The sequence below is a fragment of the Athene noctua genome, chromosome 20, assembly GCF_965140245.1.
Source record: "Athene noctua chromosome 20, bAthNoc1.hap1.1, whole genome shotgun sequence".
Taxonomy (NCBI): Eukaryota; Metazoa; Chordata; class Aves; order Strigiformes; family Strigidae; genus Athene; species Athene noctua.
In genome coordinates, this window is record NC_134056.1 from 4356580 (window position 1) to 4382039 (window position 25460).

Sequence of the window (25460 nt, forward strand, 5' to 3'; positions counted from 1 at the left end):
TGAGCAAGAGGGTTGTATGTAGGATTCAAGAGAGTGTGGTTCTGGGATGTAAGGCCAGGAGTGCTCCAGTTACAGCAGCTTATAACCCTGTTTTATGGGCTGGATCAGGAGTCTTTTGAACGCTGTAATGTTGTTGATGGGTGCTATTTAAAGGACTAGCCAAGAGAGTAAAACACTTAACGGCTGTATAAAATTTCTCTAGGTCTGTGCTCCTTTGTGTCATCTTTTTGTGGATTTAGTTTCTCATTGAGGCATTTTGAGGTGGTTTTAGGTCAGGTTATCAGAAAATTTAAAGGAGGAGTTGGTTGGAAGAACGGTTGTTTTTCACATGGCCTAAATCTCTACAAGCCCAGTAGCTAGCAGGGTTGCCTTTTTGTCCTAGCGTGCCTTGCCTGGAAATATTGGTATCTCAGATCACACTTTGAGGGTTGGGCTCAGAGAGTGGCCAGTGGCTGTATGTGGCTTCGTGTGAACGTGCAGCGGGGGGCTTGCTGCTCTTCTCCAGAATGAGAAAATTATGGTGTATAACCTTGCATACCTAGAGCATCTCCAGGCTAATCACAGCCTCTACTGATGCTTGAGTCCAGCCCAGAGAGAAACTGGGTTAACATGTGAAAGCCTTTTAAGGGCTGAAATGCCCATAAAAGAGAGACCAAAGCTTTTAGCACAGTCAGCCAGTGCTGGCACTGCTAAACTTCTGTAAGTGCCAGGGGCAGTCTTTTAAAAAGGAAGGCAGAAATGCTGTTTCCCAAATTGCAGCCAGTTCGCCGTTAAACTGAACACCTTGCCAAAGCTGGTGCTGACTCTGCTGCCCCAACTCCTGGTCCCACGTGAGCACAAAGCACATCGCTCTGGTATTAGTCCAGCTCTCAAGTGTGGTATCCTTCCACTCCGTGGCACAATCCAAAATGGCACCTACAGCCTTGTGAGGGGTGTGAAAGCTGCAAACAGCTTCCAGGGAGAGCTGCTCAGAAAGCATCTTTTCCTCTAAAATGTTACTTAGTGCCTTCCCAGTTCATCTGTCCTTACAAAAAGCAGGTGATGTCCAAGTAGCTCTGCGTGTGTGTGTTTAAGCATGTATTTGGGGGAGCTGGGGAAGATTGGTGGTTGTGGAAGGAGTTCTCGTGCTTTGTAGTCAAGTTCATAATAATGATAAAGGCTACAAAATAGAAAAATAAATGAAAGCAAAGGTGATATTTCCACAAAAATCTGGGGATGTGTTTGTTGGGAGGGGGAATGAGAAGAAAGCTGGGACTAGAGGGAGGTGTGAACAACACTCTGCCTATCAGGAGATGTAATGTCTTTCCTGTTTCTCCAACAGGATTATCACAAAATAATAAAAAACCCCATGGACATGGGGACGATCAAGAAGCGCCTGGAACATAACTATTACTGGAGTGCCAGTGAATGTATGCAGGATTTCAACACCATGTTTACAAATTGTTACATTTATAACAAGGTAAAGAGCCCAGACAAGCCTTTAGCTGGGGCGCTGCCTGGAAAAGACCCCACCTACAACTGTTACAGTGCAGGTTTTGAACAGGGCCAGCTCCACTGCGCTCCGGGCCCTCCTTGCAAGGATTCGAAATGCCACTAATTGCAACCACATTACTTGAAATGCACAAAGCTGTCTTTGTGCTGTGTCTTTCTTCCCCCAGACTAGTTAAAATGGCAAATGTGCCTTTTAATTATAGGTAGATTTCTGTTCTGGGGTTATGTAGCAAGTTTTTACTCCTTTTATTTTCTGTTCGGAATTCTTTGAGATGAGCTACGGTTTACGCAGTGTTTTGCAGGTGTTCTGTGGGGTATTAGTGCTGTGTGTTACATGGGCTGTCTAGCAATAAATACTATCTCTTAGCAGCAGAGAGCGGTTCAGGAAGTATAACTCCTTTCTCTGCCCATGTCTCGTCCATACTTGCACACCTTTAGACTGCTTATTATTTTGGGTTTGGCTTGTTTGATGTTTTGTTAGGTTGTTAAAAGCCTCTATTCTTTGTATAATGTTTTCTGCAGTGGTTTGTCATCATTGACCCATACTGGCCAACAAGCCGAAATAAACAAATTAATTAGTTTGAGCCACAGAGTATGTGTTTACACTCTTCTCTTGGACCTGCTGGCAAGCAGGGCAGGACAGCTCATCTGTTCCAGTTTGCTGCTTCCACACTGTTGCACGGGATGCTAGTTCTCAGGCTCCTACTGGGAGTCCTGCTGACTCTCTGGGTGCAGTGTACTTAGAGGCTCTAATGATTGCATGCTAGACCAGAATAGAAGAGCAGGAGGATAGCATGCAAGGAGGGAGAAGAGCTAGTCTGGTTATTGTTGGAGCTTGGATATGTGAAGGTCAGTGTCATTGGGGATTTCAAAGCCTGATCTTGAACCTGTCTGCTTCTAATATGTGGATGATGCAGCATGGGCTTGTATTCTTCTTTCTGCAGCCCACAGATGACATCGTCCTCATGGCCCAAGCCCTGGAGAAGATATTTCTGCAGAAGGTTGCCCAGATGCCTCAGGAGGAAGTCGAATTATTACCCCCAGTTCCTAAAGGCAAAGGTCGCAAGCCGTCAGCAGGCACGCAGAGTGCAGGTATTAACCTGATACAGTGACATTAAATGTTGTGAGCCTGTTGCTGAGGCCTGACCCACCTTTCAAGCTGCCTGATGTTGCAAATGGTGAAGAGACCGGGAAGGAAGGATGTAGTCTAATGGTTAAAGCAGTAGAGAGGAAAGGATGAAATGTCTAGATTATGTTCACCCAGTGTTTCAGGGCTTGTCTGTCTTAAGGCCACTCTGCATTTGTCGTACAAACATCTTACCATCTGTGACTTACCCATCCATGCAGCGCTTCAGTCAGGGAGGAAAATGCTGTTGCTTCCTGTATGCAAAAAAGAAACCAAGGCAAGAAGAGGCAGGGTAGTTAGACATGCCAGTCTGCTGCAAGTGACAGACCATGGCATAAAATGCCTTTATAGACCTGGGTTTATACAGCTCACCCAAGGTCCCGGCAGAAATCTGACACAGTAGAGACTTGGTCTCAAATCTTGCCAATCCCCTAAACCCCATATAAAATTTTTTCTTTTGCACGCACGGTTGCAACATCATAAAGTTTGATCAACAGAAAGGATTTAAGCCATTGAAAAAGACTGTGTAGACTATTGCACATCAATAGAAGTTAAGTTTAGTTCAACTTACCTAGAGTTGATTTTAAGTGGATTTAGGACTAAAATGTCTCTAAGTGCAGTAAAACAGTTCATAAAGAAGCTCATGGGGGCTGAATTAAACTGTTGCAATTTTTTTTCTGTAAACAAGGTCTAGTTGTTGCTCTGGGAAAGTAAACTGTTCCTCTTTGTTTTCCCACATCTCAGGTGCCAAATGGAGTTACAGCTTCAAGCTCAGCCAGATTTGTGATGTGTCTTTTCAGCATACTTTGATAAAAGCTGGTATAGAAACTTAGAGGAGTATTGCTACTTTGGTTATTAGTTACTAGATTTGTCCCCCTTAACTTTACACTACGAAGCAGTTCTTTACAAGTGCAGGTCTAGTGTAAGAGACATTGGTCAGACTATCAGGAGACTTGGGCCCTACTCCCAGCTCTGTTTCTTTGGTGTATAACTTTTCTGGCAAATCTGAAGTGCTTTGGACTCTTGGATGTTTAACTGGCAGTAGGGGAGTGGTTGTTACCATTTGTCACACATAGTAAAAGCACTCCCAGGTTGAGGTCTGTGCAGGATGGCAGCTGTCCACAAGAGCCATCTCCCTCTGTTCCCTCTCCTTGAGCTCCTGCTCTTTTGCGGAGCGCAGGGTAGCTCTGAGAGCATGAGAAGGGTGAAGACTGTCCCAGAGCAACACACACCCCATGTGCAAAGCTTGAAATATTTTACTTGCATGTGGCTGGCCTAAAGCTCATGGTACAAGGACTTAGGTCAGTGATTTCTCATTTTTTGTTGACCCCTGGGGTAATAGCACCAAGCAAGTCACACCGTGTCCTTTGTGCTCTTCCTGTGGCCCTGGACTGGGAGCCTTTTGCCAAGCCCTTGATGGCACAGTCCAGCAGCACCAGTGTCACTTTGTTCCCAATGTCTTGTCGGCACTTGTAACCATCAGTACATTGCAGTGCGTTTTCACTTTGTCGTTTGAAAGGAGCGCAGCAAGCCGTGGCCGTGTCTTCCGTCTCCCCGCCGGCCCCGTTCCAGAACGTCCCTCCAGCCGTGTCTCAGACGCCCGTCATTGCTGCCACCCCTGTGCCAACCATCACTGCTAATGTCCCGCCTGTCACTGCCCCTCCCGCCGCTGCTCCCCCTCCGCCTGCTGCTCCGATCATGCCCGTGGTGCCTCCTACGCCACCGGTAGTCAAGGTAAATGGAGAACCCAACCCCTTTCTCTTCGGAAGGCAGTATTGCTAAGCAGTGCTTTATTTTCATCCCCTCACTGCTGGTTACGTGCATTCCTTCTCTTCATATTTGACTCCTTGCCTCTCTGGCCATCGTTATCCCTTTGGGGTGTGCTCAGACAAGTGCTTGCTGTCGACTTTGAGAGGGTTGAGAAAAGTTTTGCCAGTTGTATCGCACCCCAGCTGAGGTGATGTCCACTGTAATTACTCCAGCTCCGTTACAAGCTCTCTGACCATAGCCTTAGCCAGTGCTGATGCTCATGAACCAGAAGGCTGTTTGAAGGTTTCCCCCATTTTGCACCATATAGCCCAAAACATTTCTTCCCTCTAACTGAGCCCCTGATTTTAGTGGGACTATTCCTTTAAGGTTCGCAGACTCCAGCACTAGGAATGTTCCTCTCTGCCATAAACCAGTTCAAGACAAGCCTGTCACTCCAGTTGGAGGAGACTATTGCCTGCAGGTTTTGGGTGCATTAGTTCTGTCTTCCTTACTGAGCAATCTTCTGGGAGTTGTCATTGGTGTTTTGCTATTTACTGTGTTAATTTATGGGTAAATGAAAACATTGCTCTAAATAATTGGAATTTTCCTAGCAAGCTGTGTATTGCTTTAATAATTATGAAAGTGTAGCTCAGAGAAGTCTGGTTCTTTTTTCTAAACTGGGGAATTAACCACAACGGTATTGGTGCTCTCTAATGTGAGGTTGCATGGACCAGCAAAGCCACAGAATTGTTTTGCTTATTTAACCCTATAGTTTGGGAATTACTAGCGAAATTGTAAATCAAATCTTGCAGCTAAGCTGTCCTCCTCAGAAGCCTGTCTCATACTTCAGTTTCTGTCCAAATAACTCGCTTCTGAGAATCAAAGTAATTTTAAAAGGATGAAGCCAGTAGTCAGTTTGCCAAACAGACGCTGCAAAAGGAATTCTGTTGGGATTTACTTCAGATTTCCCTTAGATTTCCACGAGGAACTTTCTTCCCCCCTTCTCTCTCTCTCCAGAGAAATAAATCTTTCATAGGAGCATAAGAGAGAGCTAACTGGACAGTCACAGCTTGAATTTGAGAGAGGTTTTATTTGCTTAAGGCAAAATCATTAAATTCTTGCTCTTGTCCATAATAAGCAATCTATCTTAGCACACCCACTAAATACAAGGGAGCGAGGGCTCATGGGTCTTTGGTGATTAATATGCTTTGGTTCAGAACTTATAGCCTGATCCTGCCACTGGGGACTCAGACATGTGGTTAAGTTACTGACACTTACTAAGTCACGATGCATCAGCTGAGCTGCAGTAATCGACTGGGCGCACTCCTTTCCTTTGGCAAACATGAGGTAAGAGTCCTTAGTTTAAATCTCAGTGAAATACATAGAGCTAACACATTTTGCATCACGTTTGGGGTTGGGTTGGAGACGTGCAAATGACTGGTTACTGTGGCTCAGGTGACACGTAGTAATACATCGTGTTGTAGTCGCTGAATTGTGTGTTGAAGCCTCTAGTCACAAGTCCCATTTATCCCAGTGAAGTAATTGTGTTTTCTGTCAGAGGACAGGCACATCTCAAAAATAAGGATGAACTGTGCTAGGTTTCTGCTAACATTGCCCAAGAGCTGGGCAGGTACTTACGACATCTGTCCATCTGCTGTTTCAGAAAAAGGGAGTGAAGCGGAAAGCAGACACGACAACCCCCACCACCTCGGCGATCACTGCCAGCCGAAGCGAGTCACCCACGCCCCTCTCGGACCCCAAGCAGGCCAAAATCATTGCGCGGCGGGAGAGCGGCGGCCGGCCCATCAAACCACCAAAGAAAGACCTTGAAGATGGAGAGGTCCCCCAGCACGCAGGGAAGAAGGGCAAACTCTCTGAGCACCTCAAGTACTGTGACAGCATTCTCAAGGAGATGCTCTCGAAGAAGCATGCAGCCTATGCATGGCCCTTTTACAAGCCTGTTGATGCAGAGGCCTTGGAATTACATGACTATCATGATATTATCAAACACCCCATGGATCTCAGTACTGTTAAAGTACGTCCACATTTACCACCTCTTTTGCAGGGTGTCACAGCCCTCTGGTTGCAGAGGACTGGCTTCTTCTGGGGGAGGGGGAAGGGACACGGGTAGAAACCTGAACCTGTTTGGATATCATCTGGATATTTTTATATTTTGTTTCCTTGTCCTCTCTTTTTTTTCCCCGTAAGCTGGGACATCTGTTTTGTTTTTTTTTTTTTCTGCCCTGCAAAGCAGACTGTACAATGGCATCCTCTCCTCTTTGTGGATAGTCCAGCTATTTAGACTTATGTCCTTGGGATTGTGTTGCGCTCTGAGAAGAAGAGGTGCTGTATTTCATAGGATTCGATTGATAGTATCCCATTTCCAGAAACTGCTGCCTGCCTGCTTGTTGGCATGATGTGTGGTCCAGATAGGCTTACGCTGAGCAATTCCAACTGGAACGTGATGATCGTCTGGTGCTCGGGGAGGGGAGGAAATAATGTGATGCTTGTGTGGTTCATGCTTGGCTCTTCAAGACCTTAGCTTAGTATGGTCCAATGTTCAAGGTGTTTCTTCCCAGTAGACTGGAGGTTTTCTGAATCCCTCCTAAATATCCATGGAGCTAAGCAATGTTTTTCTAGTCCCCATCTTCTGCTTGTGAGCCAGCCATTGGAATTGGTGTTGGTGGAGGTGAGACTTTCTTCCATGTGCAGGAAGTTAAGGTATTTCTGCTGGCTTTCACTAGCATGCCAAGAAGTATTTTGCTGCCAGCTGAGACAATGCCTGGGATTGTGTAAATGCCCAGGTGACAAAAGGGCAGCTGCATTCATGATTCCTTTCATGTTCCTTGGCAAATCCTACGTACTACCTGGAATTAGTGTGTCATGCTCTGATGTGCCATGCCATTCAGCCATGCTGCTTGCAGTTCTTACTACAGCTGCAATATTTTTATGAATATTTTAGTTGCATTATTTAGTGGTGAGAAAATAGTTGTCATGGTCTGTGCACTGAGGATTAGACCAGGCGTTACCAGTGTCTGAGTTGTAATTGCTGTTCTGATGTTGTGGTTCTGGGCAAGTTTCCCCACAGCTCTGTGCTGTGGTTTTCCCAGCCATAAAATTGAGATAATAATACTAGACCTACCTCACAGGGCTGTTGTGAGGACAGATATCTGGAAGGCACTATCTAAGTACTAATTATTATTATTATTGATTGGGTTTGTACAGAAAAGACCGTCTCTGAGCTGGCAGAAGCACTGTGAGCAAGGTCTGGTGGAGCTAGGCCTGGAGACCATTCTGCTCCTGAGCTTGCAGTGCCCTTGCTTTGTTCACAAAAGCCAGTGCAATGTGCAATATTTTTGACTTGCAATTAAGCCGAGCTGTGTTAAAGGCCTGCAGCAATTTCCTAGCAGGAGAAGAGAGTAAGATAAAGGGTGAATTGAGCTGCAGGCAAGGAGAGGGACCCAGAAACACAGTGGTAAAAGCAGGAGAAGGGTCTAGGTTGAACATGGTAGTCTGTGAAGCTGGAGCACTGGTGCCTGGCTCTAATGTGCTGGTGATAGAGGGAAGGTCCCAGTGTTTTTTTGGGTAAGTTTCCATTTTCTCTTGCTCTTGAGCATGGATGAGGAAGGAAGAAGCTCCCCTCAGTTTTGGTACTGCAGTGCATCACCATCCCACTGATGTTGGGTGCCTGGTACTGAAGGCCTACTTCATTCTTGTACATTGTTTTAATGAGATTACTTGCTGTCAAGGTCTGCTGACTTCACTTTGCGTTGGAGTTTTTCTTCTCCACCAGCTCGGAGGTCCATCCCCATGGCTTGTATCATAGGTTAATGGATAATTTACGTTGGTCAGGAGGCTGCCTCCTGCTGAAAGCAGGGTTGCTTGTGCGCTCTGGTCTGCTCCCTTCCAGGGGTCACCACCACCTCCCCTGAGAGGGTCCAGCCTTGCTCCTCTGATGCCAGTGAGTGGGCTGGGAGCAGGAACAGGTTGCACATGGGCTTTCTGGTGTTTTTCTGTAAGTCAGATCAGAGGTGCAGTACTTAGGTGGCATCAGGAACCTTCCTATATGATGCTCTGTTTACTGTGCATACAGTTACATTTGCCCATGCTTATCATAGGCTGCATGTCAAAATCTGTTCTGAGAGTCTATAAACTGGCCAATAGCTTTAAAGGCGTTTCAGAGTATGTCTGGTTCGCAGAAATGGCTGAGATGGGAAGAAGCATCTCTTGCTCAGTGCAACGGTTCTTTCTGTAATCCCATGAGTGATGAAGTACGATGGATAACCTTTTCTCTACTAGTCTGGTGAATACAAGTAGTTAGATGATCATATCCTAGATGAACTCATTCAGTTACTGTGCTGACTTTAGCAGGACTGCTGCTAAACTTAGTCCTTTCAGACCTATTCTCAGCTCAGGCACACTCTCTTGATTTCCTAGGGATGCTGTGGGTCTCCAGGGATACCGGCAGCCTGGCAGATCAAGCCCTGGGTGAATGCAGTAAGATTAGAGATGGAGACAGTAAAATCTTGACTCTCTCAAAGCTGGTGTTTCCACGTGTGGTTAGGTGGCTTCTTACTGCAAGAGATTTTGTACTGTATTCTGCAAAATCTAGGTGCAAAGCTGTGATTTCTTGGGTTGGTGACTTCTTCACACTTAAATCTCTTTGTAGTCCTAACTTTGTTCTTTTTAAAAGTGTACACCTCTGCCCGTTTTTCTACAAGTGCAGGTGATACTCTCCCTTTGTACCTTACTAGTGTAGGGCAGAAAACTGGAGACAAGTTAATGGCAGACCCAGTGGAGTCTTTTGTATGTAAAGACTCTGGATTTGTCTTTCCATGTGGTAGTATTTTTGTTAATAAACTTGTTTGAAGTGCTGTCTGGTATTGTTTTTTTATGGAGTGTTTTATTATCATTGCTCTTGGCCTGTAGATCATAGTGTGACTGAGATGCAGTCTATAATACTTTAACTGCGTGGAACAGAAACCTGCCATTTGCAGGCAGTGTAATTCTCCAGTGTCAGGGGCTTTCTCTGTGGCTCTGAAAGGTGCAGAATAAAATCTAAAACAAATTACAATGTCTGGGGTAAAGCAGCACAACTGGTGGCCTTCAAACTAATCTTGAAGGAATTATGTGAGAAAGTAAAACATGAACATTGCTGCCACTGTGATAGATTCCCCAATACCTGGCTGCTTGTCACTTCGGTTCTCTGCTTATGTGAAGTTTGATTTTTTTCAGAGAATATTCTTCATGTCCAGGAGCCTTTTTTTTTCAGGCTGTGCACCCAGCAGAGGTGTGCTTCAGAAGGATTTGGAGATTTTCTCTGTGGTGGAGGAGGCAGGTTGGCTGTTGTGACTGTGCCAGTGGCAGGTGAGAGGTGAGGGGCTGTAGCTGAGCTCTTGTTGCAGCCAGGAGCAGAGGGGTGTGCTGGAGTGCTGTGCCAGAGCTAGGACTGAGAGTGGGAAGAGCCAAAGAGATGGATCAGTGAGCTCATCTCCAGGTCAGTTCTTTGATAGTCGTCAGAGAGGGGGGGAAAAAGCAGAACTACTTGGAGTAGAGAGGAAAGGATGAGGAGAGAGGGAGGCAGAGGCATGGGTTACGCTTTAAAAACTAAAAGGCAGCAGCCCTAATTCCCTGTGGTAGGTGAAACTCTCTGCCATGAAGCTGTAGCAGCCCTGTGCTTCAGCTGCCCTGTCCACAGGCAGACGGGGCCTGCTTGCAGTGCGCTCATGTCCCCTTCTGATGCTGGGGAGCTTTGGGGTGGGGAGGCAGGGTGCTGGGCCCATCATGGAGCTGGGAGAACCCGGAGCACCTCTCGCTTTGAGTCACAGCAGCAGCAAGGGGGGATGTCTCTGCCTTTGGTTTACTCAGTGGCAAATGAGCAAGAGTCCTTGCTACATGAGAGGATTTATACAAGGTGTTTACTTTTGGAATAAAGCGCTACCTCCAGGGATCTAACTACGCTCACTGGTTAATTTTCTTGCATAGATTGCTGGGGTTTCAGAGCAGCTGAGTTAAGGATCTTGAAAGCGAGGAGACGTTCTTTGGTGGAATTTTTTAAGATTTCTTTAGTTGCATCTATTTTAGAGTACAAACACAGTTTCACAAAGCAGCTGCTTTTGTTGAGGCAGTTTCTGTAAGGTGCAAGTAGACCTCCAGAAATCAGGCTGAGTCCTCAGTAGCTGGCAGAGATGGCATTTTCTCTGCTGACATTGCTGGACCTGTGTGGCCCTTGTCAGCACCTGCCCTGATGCCATGCCCAAGGCATGTGCTTTGAGGACAGACTGATGTCCAGTTTAGCTTTGGAGAAGATGCAGTGGAAAGGGGACATGTTAGATCTTCCAACACGTAAAAGATTGCTGTAGGAAGAGAGGGAACAGAGTTTTCTTTGCATCCTCTGTGGGCAGGACAAGGCTTACCTTAGAGGAAGAGACACATTAGACATTAGGAAACAAATTTCTGAATATTAAAGAATATTAAAGAGTTTAACTGATTGCTGAGGGAAAAATGAGATTGCTGTGGTAGATACTGTGTGGGGCAGAGAATGGACTAGCTGGCCTCCCAGCGTCTCTACCAGTCCTGCTTGTCTTTGACTTCTGATTTGCAGTTGTAAATGTCATAACTTTTTTTTAAGCAGCTGGATATCTCACAGTGAATTTGTAACCAAAGATATTCCAGTCCACCAATTGAAAGTATTTTTTTTCTGTTAATTATTCTTTACAAGAAAACAACATAAGACAAAAATGCACAGATTAAAACTGTTGGGCTAGGAAACTCTTGGGTTTGGATGAAAGTGAAGCCTCAGACACTGGAATGTATTTCATAGGCAGTAATCAGCCATTGAGTGTGCCAAACAAATGTAAGTGCATCAAAAAGACCTTTCATGCAGTAAGATGTATTTTAAAATAAATGGGCCCTTTTGTTTGAACATATGTTTTACTTTCAAATTGGCCTTGAGACATTTTTCAAACAAGGCTAGCTCTCCTTCAGACACCAGAAGCACAAACCTATTTCCCTTTCTGTCTTTGTGCTGTGGCTCAGGCTGTCTCTTCATTTATTCACCAAGGGAATGAGGGTTTGTGACAAAAGTTTGATAGATGTCTGGCTGCAGCAGTGCAAGGAGTAAGGCTGCAGGAATGTCACCACCCTGCGTTGCAGGTCTTTCTGAAACTACATCCCTGGAGGTGAAATTCTGCCCTATTCAGAACAAAAAATGTTTTAGGACTTATTGTAGTGCTTTGACATAGTTACAAGGTCTGCTGTGTAGCTGTAAAATACCTGTAGCTTCCATTGAACAAATGAGAATTTTGCTGGTGTTAGGGCTTCCAGCATGGGTTACAGACCCGGAGCAGCCCTGCTTTCTGCTCGGATGGGGGATCTGTCTTCCCTGGTCACGTTTGCATCCTGTCTGCCAGTCAGTCCCTTCCCTTCACTGGCGGATACAGGTGCACAAGACATACAAAAGGGAGGCCTGCAAACACTTGACAAATAGAGAATTTCTTTTAACCCAGGTCTTTTAAATGCAAATGAAATCTAGTGTTAGCTGCTTTTTCCTTTTGGTAGGAGTAATTGGAGCTAAGGTTTTATACAGAGTAGTAATATATGCATAAAATCAATTAAGTTCTAGGAATGCTAAAAACTGTTCTCTAAATTCAAGTCATTCAGTCCCAAACAGCAAGAGAAACGGACAAAAGTGAGAGCTGAAAAATAAGAGAAAGGAACAAGCTGCAAATATTTAGCTCCTGATAGCTTATCTTCACTACACTAGGAAATAACGTTATGAATAGGTTCATAAAAGGTGAATTCTGTATCCATTTGCTATCAGTTGGACTTTTAAATCAAGCATAGGTGTTGTAAATGCGCTGTAAATGCCTATCTTGCTATAGGAATTGCCAAACAAAATTCATGCCCTGTGTTAGCAAGAAGTCAGAGTTGGATGTTTATGATCTTTTTTGCCCTTTCAGATTTACAGGGCAAAAATACACAAGCAGCATGTAGATATATACGATTAAGGTACGCCTGTAATTGTAGCTTGGTTGGTTGTTGACTCCTGCCCTTCCTGTCCATGATCCCTGTTAACATTAGTTTCTGATCTAGCAAACCCTTTTTCTAAATTACTTTATCTCTAGTAGAATGTGGACCCTGACAAATTTATATAGTACTACTTAGAAAAAGAAAACAACCCAAATTTAGAATCTTAAAGTGTTTAAACTGTTACGGAGCAATATCAACTTCTTCGGTTGCCTGGTGTTTGCTTGTTTGTTTTAAAAAGCAGAAACTCTGAATGTTATTTAAGAACGAATAAGCCAGATCAAACTACTGTTCTCTTAGACAAATGTGATTTTTTGAGGCTGTTCTGAGCTGTCTCCAAGATGCACGTGTCCTCCATGCAGTTGCTATAAATGCCTTCTGCTTATGGCTTTTTCTCCCCTTTCCCTTTGGCTTGTTTGTTTGCAGAAAAAAATGGACAGTCGGGAATACCAGGATGCACAAGGTTTTGCAGCAGATATTCGGTTAATGTTCTCTAATTGTTACAAGTACAATCCTCCAGACCACGAAGTGGTAGCGATGGCCAGGAAGCTTCAGGTAAAGGTGTTGGCAAATGCGTCTTGCAGAGTATGTTTGGTTGAGGTGTCTGTTCATAGATCCAACTGTGGATCTGCTCTTGGCACCAACAAGGGAGATTTGCTGATTCTTCCAGCCCTTGGGAAGAGCCACGTTCTCTGCTGCAGAACTGATATGCTCTTCACATGGCATGGCCCAATGCCACGTTTGCTCCTAAAACTTTATATTCATTGCTATATAAAGCAATGGGAGAATTTTCATGGGTTTACAAAATATGCCCATCGTTTTTATTTACTTGTACAGCACCTTGTGTAGTGCAGTAAGACCCTGACCCATGGTCTGTGTCTGTGTGTTTAAAAGCCCAGAGTGAGGTCTTTGCGGCTGAGGGTCCTTTTGTCACCAGCTTCCCCCCCCTTTTTGTAGGATGTCTTTGAGATGAGGTTCGCCAAGATGCCCGATGAGCCTGCAGAGGCCCCGCCTCCACCTCCACCAACAGCACCCGTGGTGAGCAAAAGCACAGAGAGCAGTCACAGCAGTGAGGAGAGCTCTTCCGACTCGGATAGCTCGGACTCAGAAGAAGAGCGAGCGACTCGGCTGGCAGAGCTCCAGGAACAGGTATTGCAACAGCCACGCTGTGTGTCTCTGTGCAGTAGAAAGGGCATAGGAGGAAGAGTTTCATTTTGTTCTTAAAAATCCCATCGAGGCTGGAGTGCAGCAAAGCAGTCTCCACTTCTGCCAGCTAAAGGGGAAAAATGCTCAGCGGTGAAGCAAGTGACTGTTTGATGGAATGTTAATTTTCTTCAAGACAGCCGTTCTTGGTGCTGATGCTCTGGCTTCCTTCTGGGATCCCAGAGTATGAATGAGGATGTGGACAATACTAGGGCTCTGGGAAGAACAGACACCCGTTTTGTACGAGAGCTCAGGCATAACAAAATCTGTCTCAAGCTTCCTGTGGGATATTGTCCCCCTGTACCCCATCTGTAGAAGTGAGGTGTTTTGACTGTTGTGGTTGCAAACACTTAAGCCATAGCCTTTCTTACTATGCGGATACACAATGCCAGATGCTACAGTGCTTACATCTGCTGCTGTAATACAATGAAGCATTAATGAAATAGCTTATCTGGTGTCTCAAAGCATGCTAGTAGGAGAGCCAAGAAGTGAACCTAGGATTCCAGAGGCCAAGTTGTCAGCACTCTAGATGGAGCTATTAAGCTTAATTTATATCTGCCCCTATAAAACAAGAAGATGTTTTCATTTGAGTCAGCTTCTGTGTAGTTGCACTGCATTTTTTAAAAGAATTTAAAATCAAGCAAAGTCTCCTGAGTTCAGTCACTAGACTGCTCGATCAGTGACTTTGGGATATACTTAAATGTTGGGATGTAGAGGAAGGGTATATGGAGGCATCAGTTATCTTACCTTGAAGTCTGATTAATTTTTACACTGTTCTCCCTCAGCTAAAGGCCGTCCATGAGCAGCTAGCTGCATTGTCACAAGCACCAGTGAACAAACCAAAGAAAAAAAAAGAAAAGAAGGAAAAAGAGAAGAAAAAGAAAGATAAAGAAAAGGAAAAAGAAAAGCACAAAGTCAAAACTGAGGAGGAGAAAAAACCCAAGGTGGCTCAACCACCAAAACAAACCCAACAGAAGAAAGCCCCAGCTAAGAAAGCAAACAGCACAACCACAGCTAACAGGTGAGAGCCTGCCTTCTGCAAGTTGTCTTACGGGGAATGCCAAGAGCTTCCAGCCCAGTTCTCCTGTCCCTGTTGAATTCCTGGTGAAGCTCAGTTGTCAGAGCAGTTAAATACTTGAATAGTGTCTCCAGTCCCAGACAACTCCAGGGAGTCTTTAAGTTAGAGCTGGCAGTGGAACCATATTTCCACTGTCCAGCTCTCTTAGAATCCCTGCCTGATCACTCTCAGATAAGGTTTTGCTTTTTGCCTTTTGCACAGCCAGCAAGAATGTGCCATTTCATTGCTGCCCCCCTGCTGCTACATGGGCTTGTTGTCATGCCTCACAGCACTAAAATATAATGGGAGTAGAACAGCTGATCTCAGACTTCTGAACTTTTTCAGAAGTTGTGGTGCTCTTCAAGCTGTCTGGCCAGAGATTCAAAGCTGGGAGCATTGGGATGATTGTTATAAGGGGGGTAGAAAAAAAAAAAAAAAAGTAGTTAATTGCTTCTATATATCCATGAATGTTTCCATGCTTGCCAACCCCCCCCTAGGCAGCCCAAGAAAGGAGGCAAACAGGCATCTGCAACCTACGATTCAGATGAGGAGGAGGAAGGTCTGCCCATGACTTACGATGAGAAACGACAACTCAGCTTGGACATCAACCGCCTGCCTGGGGAGAAGCTGGGCAGGGTGGTGCACATCATCCAGTCACGGGAACCTTCCCTCAGAGACTCCAATCCTGACGAGATAGAAATAGATTTTGAAACATTGAAGCCCACAACTTTACGAGAACTGGAGAGATACGTGAAATCTTGTTTACAGAAAAAACAAAGGAAACCATTTTGTAAGTTACCTCCGGGGGCACACGTTCCCCCACCAGCTCTTGGGCTCAGCTTTGGAGTCAGGGCATGTGTGTTGGGATTCTCTTACCCAGATGTTGGGTATATGATGGCAGGGATTTTTAGAGATTCTTCTCTCCCATGAAAATGTACAGAAACTTTCTATTTTTTCTATTCTTTCTCCCCATGATGTCATGCTGTGGAGACCTGGAGGACTATTGTGTTCCTCTGCAACACCTGTGTGATACCTTTTATTACTTATCTAGAATCTAGAAGGCACTATAAAGGTTTCAGTCTCGTTGTGTTAGGTGTTAGGTGCACACATCTGGAAGGATCAGTTTCTTATCCTGACTAGTTTAGCATCTAATTAGGTGCTAACAAAACAAAACAAAAAGCATGGTTGGGACCCAAGACATCAAGGGAATAAATAACTTGCAGAAAGTTACCTGGGCAACCTGTGGATTCTGTGTGTAAGTGTCTGAGTTGTATATTCACCCCAAAACTGCTCTTTCTAGATGGCCTGATCACCATACTGCCCTGAGTCTATATCAGATCAGAGGATTAATGTTAATGCGCTGCCAAGTGTACGGTTCAGTATGGGACGGACTTTTCTCTGTGCCTCATCCACAGAGAGTGATTCTTGTGGCCCCTTGAGAGTTTAGCTCCAGCTGAATAGCAATAGGATCACTTACCTGAAGTGGTCCTGGCTCGGTCCATCTGCTTGTCGGTAAAGAGGGACTTGTCCCCTTAAGAGTTTAACACAATAGCTACTCGCAACTCTTGCAGAGCACCTCCATTTCTTCACTACAGGATTTTCAGGTAGGCCTAAGCAAAGCTCAGACTTTGACCCTTCTTTTTGCTTTTTAATACACTGCTTTGATTCCCCCACCCCGAGTCCTTCACTGTTGGAATAGCTCAGGAAAAGATTTTGCAGAGTCGTTAGGAGCAAGAAGCATCCTTTTGTTTTGGAACCAAAGCGTAGAGTAACGCAGATAACTACGGATCCTGAGACTGGTATGCCCTGGGCTGGCAGGCTGGCGTGCCTGACCCCAGCTGGACTCTTGTGCTGTCTGCTGTCTGTTGCAGTGCTTGGTGTTCAGCAGCACATCCTCTTAGGTCTGTGCTTTCCAGATTCCTTTTTTTTAAAAAACATTGCTTTAAAACAGTGCACAGAAATGTAGGTATTTCCTTGCTGGATCAGGCAAAATATCTGGCCTGTGTCTGAGCTTCTAATACTGGCCAACACCTGTGTTCAATTACTCCTTCTTTGGAGGGATATTTCTTCTGCTCAGAAGTATGAGTGTTACTGGTACTTCTCACCACTTCCATCTTAACTGATGCAGCTGCATTCCTGTTGTCTGCCAGCCTTTGCCTCAGCTGGATTTTAATTTGTCCTTTTTTTTTTGTTTTATATTTCAAGCAACATAAAGCACAGTAGATTCTTGCATGAGGTATCTTAAGTTTTAATGGCAGATGCTTACTTCTGACAGCCTTTAATGGGACACTTTATTTTACAGGGCAGAAAACCCATGTAACAATTCTGTAATTACAAATGTGTAACTATTGACCATATAACTGGCTGGTAAGTAACCTGTAACTACAAGATTATTACATGGATATTTCTATCTTCTAAAATACTTTCCAGAAGATGTCTCTTAAAAAGTGCATGTTACAGGATTGTGGTGATTGGATGATCTAGACAACTTCATAAGTTGTCCTCTTTATCTGGGATGTGTAGTTGCTGTGTGGTCACTTGATCTTAGCAGTGTCACTGCAGAAGTGGTTGCACAGATTTACATGCCCTGTAAAATAGTGATGTCCACTCTTTTTTTTCTCCTGCAACCATGCAGTTTCAGAAATTGTGCATTCCTCCTCCACAGCTGCAAGTGGAAAAAAGCAAGCAGCAAAGTCAAAAGAAGAGTTAGCTCAGGAAAAGAAGAAAGAACTAGAAAAACGGTTACAGGATGTCAGTGGGCAGCTAAACAACAACAAGAAACCTGCAAAGAAAGGTAATGGCTTTGCTTTTACTATGCTAACAATGCCCAAAGAGTTGAATATGTAGGTAGACGTCGTCACTGAGGCAAAACTACTGCCTTCTTGCAGCCTTGGGATCATCTCTGACAGTTACCCCAGTTGGTCAGTAGTGTTGGGGCACAGCGAGTTACTGCGGGGCACTGAGCTACTGTGTGGGGGCTGCTTTAGTCCCTGTTTGGGTAGAAGCTCCCCTCGGTGGTCAATGTGAGATGTTTTGGAGGCAATGCATCTTTCAGAGGGAGGAGGATCTTCCCCTTGGTGTTAGCTTGTGCAGGACTGTGTGTATAGACCAGCAGCACGGAGCATCTAACAGATGATTTTTCTCCACTGCGGGATTTAAAAAAGCTTAAGACCCCACATAGTGCAGTAGCATGAAAGATGCTACAAAAGATTCTTCCAGTGCTGTCTTGTCCCATGCGGTGGGTTACAAGGTGGGTGAATCTTTTGAATTCCCTGAGAGCCTGCGTGCTGGTGGAAGAGTCACAACAGTGACTCAGAGGAACAGTTGTGCTGGTGACTTTATTAACTGACCCATTTAGTAAGTGAACGGAAAGAATTTGGCAACAATCAACTGATAACCGTTCTGGGAAGGAATAAGGCACTTCGGCAATGAGACTGTTTTCCTAATAACCCGTCAACAATCAACTGATCGCAATTCAATTAGTACAAAACTAATATATGTGAATATATATGAGAGAGAGTGAAAACAGGAAAGAGAAAATAGGACAAGGAGAGAGCAAAAGGGGATTCACCACCCTTGGATCCCAGGTTGTCATAGAGTAGCCAGCTTGGTCTGTAGGTGGTGGGTTGATAAAGACACACGTGGGTGTTGCCTTTATAGAGTCTTTTTTACCCATGTGCAGTAGGTTGTTCCAGAAGGTTCTCATTTTCTCTGGCTTGTACCTGCACAGTGAGGCAAGTTCTGTCTCTGGGCAACAGCAGGAGGAAAGGGCAGAGAAAGGGCCCAACTGTGCCCCACAGGGCATCCCACTGGAGTTGTTGGAGGCATCCTCTTTATGAACACTTTCTGGTTTACAAACAGCTTTTGACAAGTGCAAACTAAGCTTCTTCCAGCTTCTCACAAGTCAGACAGGGTTTTCTTGTGTTCAGAGGTTGCACCGGAGTCTGCGGGGCTGTGGACACAGCTCCCCCAGTGCTCTGCACCATCTCACCTGAGCACCGTAGGGCTGTGGAGGACGTTGCCCTCCCGTAGGGCTCCTGTGCGGATCCCAAACTTCCACAGTCACCTGCAGCCTGACAAACCTTGCTGCCCACTGACAGGACAGGCCTTGCTGCAGCAAGCCAAAGCTGCGGGTAAATAAGCTGCCCAGGCAAAATGAAATTGTGAATGAAGCCGGGGAGGGTGAAAGCTGTGGGCAAGCTTTCTCTATTTCAGTTCCTTGCAACTAACCACATCGCTGCCTTCTTCTCCGCAGAGAAATCCGGCTCGGCTCCCTCCGGAGGCCCTTCCCGGCTCAGCAGCAGCAGCTCCTCGGAGTCTGGGAGCAGCAGCTCCAGCGGCTCCAGCTCAGACAGCAGCGATTCGGAATGAGTTACGGACACTTACACACAAAATGGACATCACCCTCACCAATGCTCTGCAGTGTTCCTTTCTCTCGTTAATATACTGCTCTTGTTCCACGGTGGTCAGGTTTTTTTTTTTTTGTCTCCTTTCTCTGACTTTTTTAATTTTATTTTTTAATTCAGTGTTATAAAAGGTATCTTCCTTTTTTTGGGGGGGGCTCTTTTAATAGGTCAAAGATCTTTGCGTGTGTGTGTGTGTGTGTGACTAGACTTTATGACAAATAGTTCCCTTTGCATAAAGTCTCTAAAATACATTTTAACTGAAGAAGATTGGTTGAAAATGGAAGAATTTGAACGCTTAGCAGGAGATAAATAGAAAGTTCTGCAGGGTTTGTAGTACATTTCCCTCCTGCCCCTTCCCTCTCCCCAGAATGTTCTCTTTTAATAAGCCTGCCCGGCTCACACAAGGTAAAAAAAAAACAAAAATCTTTTTTAAAAGAAATCTCTGTAAAATGGTACTGTATCTGAAAGATGTTAGCTTTTGAACTAGTTGGTGTATTTGTTATTAGCACTAGTATTCTTAATCTCGAAGTCTACAGTGTGATAAAAATGTCAGATGCTATGATCTTTTTACATAAAAACAAAAAACAAAAAAATTCTCATGTACTGTGGATTGCTAACATGCTTTTTTTTAAATCTTGGTAGAGGCATAGGCACCCGTTCAGGAAGGTATTTAAGCATGAATTTAACTTTAAGCACATGAGCAATATAAGTGGTTTCATTTCTTGTTTTTCCACTCAAAATTTTAGTTTTTCTCGGGGATGTGTTGGGAAGAAGGGAGCGAGGGACACTCAAGTTTCTTGGGAATGTTATTTTTAACATCAAATAGATAATTTCCAGGAAATGGACACTCTCTCTGAAAGTTTTTAGTTTAATTGAAAACAGGTTTTGGCTGAATATTCTCAGCTGAACTGCAGAGTGACCAAGGCGGGTCATGTGCACATTATTAGACACATGCTTAAGTATTTTCTCCATGACAAGCACCTCAGTCTGGGCTTAAAATAAAGGAGCACTTGAGCTCCAGCTGAGGCTGAGCTGGGAGAGGAATTGAAGAGGGATGTTGTGTGTGTTTGGGTTGGGTTTTTTTCTCTCGTTATTGTTTCAGTAGTGAGCTCCTAGAAATGGAATGCTACTTCTGTGTCATGCAGGGTGCAGGTTTCCAGGCACTGAAATGCTTACCTCAATAAAAAGAAAAAGGAGAGGAAGAAAAAAAAAAAAAGAGCCCATTTTTTAAGGCTTGCAATTTTTTGAGTCCAGCCTAATGTTTTGACCTGCACTACTGCAATACACTCTCTTTTCACTGTCCCTAATTTCATGTATATACAAGTACTTTATTTATTAAACACCATTGGTCATTTCAACCGTAATAAAAAAATAACAAAAGCAAAGCTGCATTATGCAGACCTGCAGAAATGCAGACTTTTAATGTGGTTTGAACCAGATTAAAACAAAAAAACCAAAACAATAACAACAAAGCAAGTGAAAATCTGAGACTTTATTTAAATATATTGGACTTTATACCTACAGGTGCTACAGTCCAGTCTGTCGTGTGTCTGGTGCTCTGTCATGTTTGGCGTGTTCATTTTTTGATTTGTTTTCTCTCTTCTTTCTCTTTTCACCCCAGCCCCCTTTTTTCCTGTTTTGTACAGATTTTGGAGACATACAGGTAGATAAAATTTTTTGATGCAGCACGTTGTTATTTTCTCAGTAATGTTTCGAGAGGTCTTTTTCCAACCTCTCTTTTTTTTTGTGTGTGTAGAACAGTAGGGGTTTTTTCTTTTATAATCCAGTTTTAGGAAAACACCAGTTCTATAATTATATAAAATTTGTAATCTGAGGGGCAGAAATTTTATTGTAAATTCTTAACTTTTTATTGTATAGAAAAAATATACAGAGTTTAACAGAAAGTTATGCCTTTCCTTCTCCCAGTACCAGCCCCTAAGGCTGCCTCTTTACTGCAGGGTAGCCCTAAAATTCACGTTCCTGTGGTCTCTATTAGCAGCTTGCTGGAGGCCCCGTGGTGCAGATTGCACCAGCTTTTATTTTTCACATAGTTGAGTGGTCCTGGAAGACTCCTCAGCCCCAGCACACGATTTTCATGGCCTCCAAGAGCCAGGATGGGAGCTTGTGGGCTGGGACATGTGGTGTCTGGGTGACGTCCCTTTGCTGGGAAGCGCAGGGCCAGCCTGTTGTTGGCACTCCATGTTTTGCACTTCTAACTGCATCCACACTCAGCTGCCAGTCGCTTACTGCCCATCGGCGGAGGTTTTATTAGCTAGGCACTTATGTATTTGTCTTTTAAAAATCTGTCTTTCAAAGATCAGCATTTCAGAGTGTTTGGATGTGCATCTCGTACAGCTGACGTGTCTCTGTCCATGTCTTACCTCTATAGTGGCAGTAACACATTTCCCACAGTTTGCTGTAGAAAAGAATTCCCTTTTTTTTTTTTTTTTTTTTTAAATTGCTAAGAGCTGAGAGTGTGATGCTGTGTTGCTGTGAGGTACTGAGTTCCTCCTCTGAGTTGCTGGGTGTCTTTGGCTCGTTTTGCAGTCACAAGGGTGTTTGGCCCAGTGGCAGGAGGCGCTCAAGTCTTTGCAGATAGTTTCCCATAGGATTTGAAAGCTGATGATCTAGGCTGTCTGATTCTTACTGAAATTAATTATTTTTCTTTTCCATTAACAATGGAGTTATTTTTAGTTCCTATATTTTTTTTAAAATTCTGCCCTTAAAAAAATCTTCCCCTAGACAGATCCTTAGTAATATATTTTCAGAATTTACTATGAGGAAATGTAATATACACCTAATTAAGAGCTTAATTTTTTTTTTTAATGGGGTTGGGTTTCATCTGTGTTTCTCCTATTGTCTGAGACTTGCATTATCAAAACCAACCTAGTATTTGAATTAAAATAATTGCAACCAATTCAATACCATGACAACTTGGATAAACGACCTCCCAGTTTTCCCTGCCTGAAACTTTTTCCTGCGTGCATTAACCTGAGCGATGCTGTTCATGTAACATGGTGGTCGCTCCCGTGTGGAGAACAAACCCCAGGCAGTGTTGGAGGCAATAGCAGCCCGGCCGGCAGCCGCTGCTGCCAGCGTCGGGGGGACCTGGCTCTGCGGTGTGTCACCCTCCTCCGACGCCGGGGACAACCCCGCTCACCACAGCCAGGGTACAGACCATCCCCTGGGGCACGTAGGTCTGTCCCACCGAGATCAGTGGAAAGGTTAGAGCTGAAGGGTTGGGAACCAAGCGTGAAGCGACGGAAGGGGGCCTGGCTCGGGACTGTCTGCAGCGCTGGAGGAGGATCCCTGCATTAGTTGGCAAACCTGTCCTAGCTTGGGGATTTGCAAGGAAAACAAGCAACCAAACCCACCAAGGAATATGAAGAACCACCTGCGTATCTTTGATATATCCAGCTGCAACTTGGGCTACCATTTAGTGGGAAACTTTTCATGGAAAGTAAGGTGTTCGCTATGAAATGGCAGTTCACAGGAGAAATCCATTTTGGCATGACCTTTGTTTCAGGAAAGAATGGTGACTTCGTTGCAAAATGTTGTTCTTACACTTTTTCATTTTCGTATTGTTTGTAGTGCTCATTATCTCCCGACATGTCAGTAGTGGTGCCTCTTGTATCTCCAGAGTGTCTCCAGGAAAGAAGAGATGTTTTCAGTCCATAGTAAGTAGCAGCAGCCCTTAATGAGTTGGAAACTGAAACAATAGAGCATTTATTTAACTGAGTTTGTATTGCATGACACGTCAGTACAGATGTCATGAAATAACTTTAAAATGATCAAACATAGAACATTTGAAATAACATTTTTAAACTTAGTAAAAAAAAGAGAAATTTTTATGGTAGAATTTTTCTTGAATGAACAAAGTTTAACTTTGTTTTCCAGGGGAAACTTCACTGAAATCAGTATGATTTCATATGTATGCATACACACAAATAGTTTTATTGAAACTGTTTTTTCTGACAAAACTGTTTTGACAAAACAATATCTCACCAGACCTATTACCAATCAATCAGCATTACTGCACCTTTAAAAACTTTGTTAAACTTTACCTGATTGTAAGGTCAGCCTGTTTCTTGGCACACCATCAGACATAGGCTCAGTGGGACCAGAGGGAGATCCGCATCCCATGGGCTCAGGCCCTGATCCATCTCCCGATGGAAGCTGTTGGGTACAACAGTTTTCTGCTAACCAAATGTTGTCTATACAAAATCATTTCAGTTTTGTATTGATGTGATTTTAAACTTTCCTACCGACAGGGTTTGTAACTGTAGAACTGATATTTCAGGACTACGTAACTGTTGTTTGTGAGTGTGTGTAATAGGTGCACGCGCCCACACACACACATACACAAGCACGTGTGTGCGTGTATATATACAAATTAGTTACCAGTGAGGTCTCTTTCCATGTTCTCTATGTGGTAGAAGCAGACTGCAGTTACCTAATCTAGTTCTTTCTCTGTTTTGGGGACTCTTAGACCAGTTTTTAATTTTTTCCTTGTTTTGAAAGGAATGATGTTTTTTAAAGTTGGGGTTGGAGCTAGGGGGAAGGGATCGGGGCATGACAAAGAAAAACCACAACCTTTTTAGTACTGGATTTTAAAAAGACATTCTCAAACATGAGCAGTTACCACTAGGGCTAACTGTGGGCAGGCTCTGCATTGCTGAAGATAAATTTAGGGCAAGGATTCATTATACTAGCAGCATTATCTTGCTTGTAAAACAACAAGATACATTTTTTTAAAGAAATGGTATTTGCATATCTTTTTAAATGTCATTTTTAAAAATAAATAAACCACCAGCTAGGATTTGACACAGGCCACTTAGAACTTACCCCTGATACTGGCGTAACCAATCCAGAAAGATTTGTTGTTGTATTTTTGTTTTTTGGGTTTTTTTAATATTTAAAAAAAAGCTACTTTTCTGTATGATGTGCATGCAAATTTACCGTAACTCTTTTTCTTAAAACTTTTTAGTGCCATTTCTAGTATATTCCTGTAAATGTCAGTTACTGAAAAGAGTCAATGTAAGTAGTTTAGCTTGTTTATTGCAAATTGCTGGCCTCAAACACAACAGAATTTAAAAAAAGAGTTAGAAAGTAATCTTTGATGTTACTGGTAATCATGGACCCTGGTCCTGGGGCATTTGTTTTGTTTTCATAATAAAAAGAAAAATTGTTTTGTGTGTGCAGTTTGATCCCGTATTTTCCCCTCTCCTCTCCCCTTCCCTTTACTCATCCTCTTTTTCAGGTGTTTCTCTTGCTCCAGTTGAGAACTGGTAGGGCTTTGATTGACCAGTCAGTTGAGTAGCATTGCCAAGAGACAAAGATAAATACAGAGAGACCTAATGCCATGAGTACTGAAATAATTTGGAAGTCATTTTGCAAGTCCGGCTGTTAGTACTAACGGGGGAAACTGCCTTCAGAGCAGGGGGCGAGTCTGGGGCACTGTCAGCTTGGCCTGGGGTCCCCGAATTGCAGGTCAGTACCTGGAGTAAAGGTGCTCTGAATACACCTTTCCGTTGGGGAAGGAGACACTCAGCGTGCTTTAATGTACCAGGACAGCCAAGGAAGGACTTTTCCTAGAAGCCCACAGTCTGAAGGGGTCTTAGATTACGTAAGAATTGTGTCTGATTGAGGTATGTTCAGCTGAAAAAAAAGAAAATGGACATTTCACCCTGGTTTAATGCTAACTACTTTGAAGCCACCAGCACCTGAAGGACCCAGAGGGACTTTCTCACCAACACTGGCAGCAGCACCCGCTCCACCAGCCGGTGCTGGCCCTGCAGCTCAGCGAGCCCAGGGTGACCGGGACGTGGAGGGCACCTCTGGGAAAGGGGGGGCCCAGAGGAGCTGGTCACAGTCCCAGCGGAGTCCTGACATTACTGTATGGTGGCCAAAATCTATTTTGGTCACTGGAGAGGATTCAGGTTGGCTTTGCTGTTAGGTTTCTCAGACGCATGCCTGATGGTTTATTTATAAGTTAAGGGTTACAACAACCAGGTTTCCCCAGGGTTAATCTTTCCCTAACTGTTCCTGCTCACTGAGTTTAAAAGCCATGATCTCTAAGGTTTCAGCAAACCTGTTTTGCTTAGCTGTTTTATCAGTGAAGGTGTGTGTTGTATCAATGATACCCCCAAAGGAAATGTTTGTTCAACCTATCCTTTAAAAACCTCCTGCGAGGCAGTTGTGAGGCTCCTGCCGTTGCCTCACAGGAGGATGGGGGGTTTTTTAGCACTTACTAGTGAGTTATTTCTAGGTGCATCAAGCAGTGCTGCTTCTTCCAGACTTGGAGGAGGATGAGGAGAGGCAGAATGCAGTTGAGGTTTGGCCGACGCCGGTATCCGTGTCGATAGCCGTTATTGCGTGTGTGACATCCCGAGGCTGCCCT

The 25460-nt window shown here is 44.2% G+C and overlaps 1 protein-coding gene across 1 annotated transcript in view; it reads left to right on the plus strand.

Moving 5' to 3' along the window:
- BRD3 (bromodomain containing 3) overlaps positions 1-24253 on the plus strand; it is a 43393-nt gene extending 19140 nt beyond the window's left edge. Inside the window, exons 3-12 of the mRNA XM_074924089.1 lie at positions 1322-1459; positions 2436-2583; positions 4137-4351; positions 6030-6401; positions 12821-12949; positions 13352-13543; positions 14383-14618; positions 15152-15444; positions 17320-17448; positions 18910-24253. Of these exons, the coding sequence (XP_074780190.1) occupies positions 1322-1459; positions 2436-2583; positions 4137-4351; positions 6030-6401; positions 12821-12949; positions 13352-13543; positions 14383-14618; positions 15152-15444; positions 17320-17448; positions 18910-19025 (1968 nt within the window). The 3' untranslated portion in view covers positions 19026-24253. The remainder of the gene's footprint in view (positions 1-1321; positions 1460-2435; positions 2584-4136; positions 4352-6029; positions 6402-12820; positions 12950-13351; positions 13544-14382; positions 14619-15151; positions 15445-17319; positions 17449-18909) is intronic.
- Positions 24254-25460: the final 1207 nt, after the last annotated feature.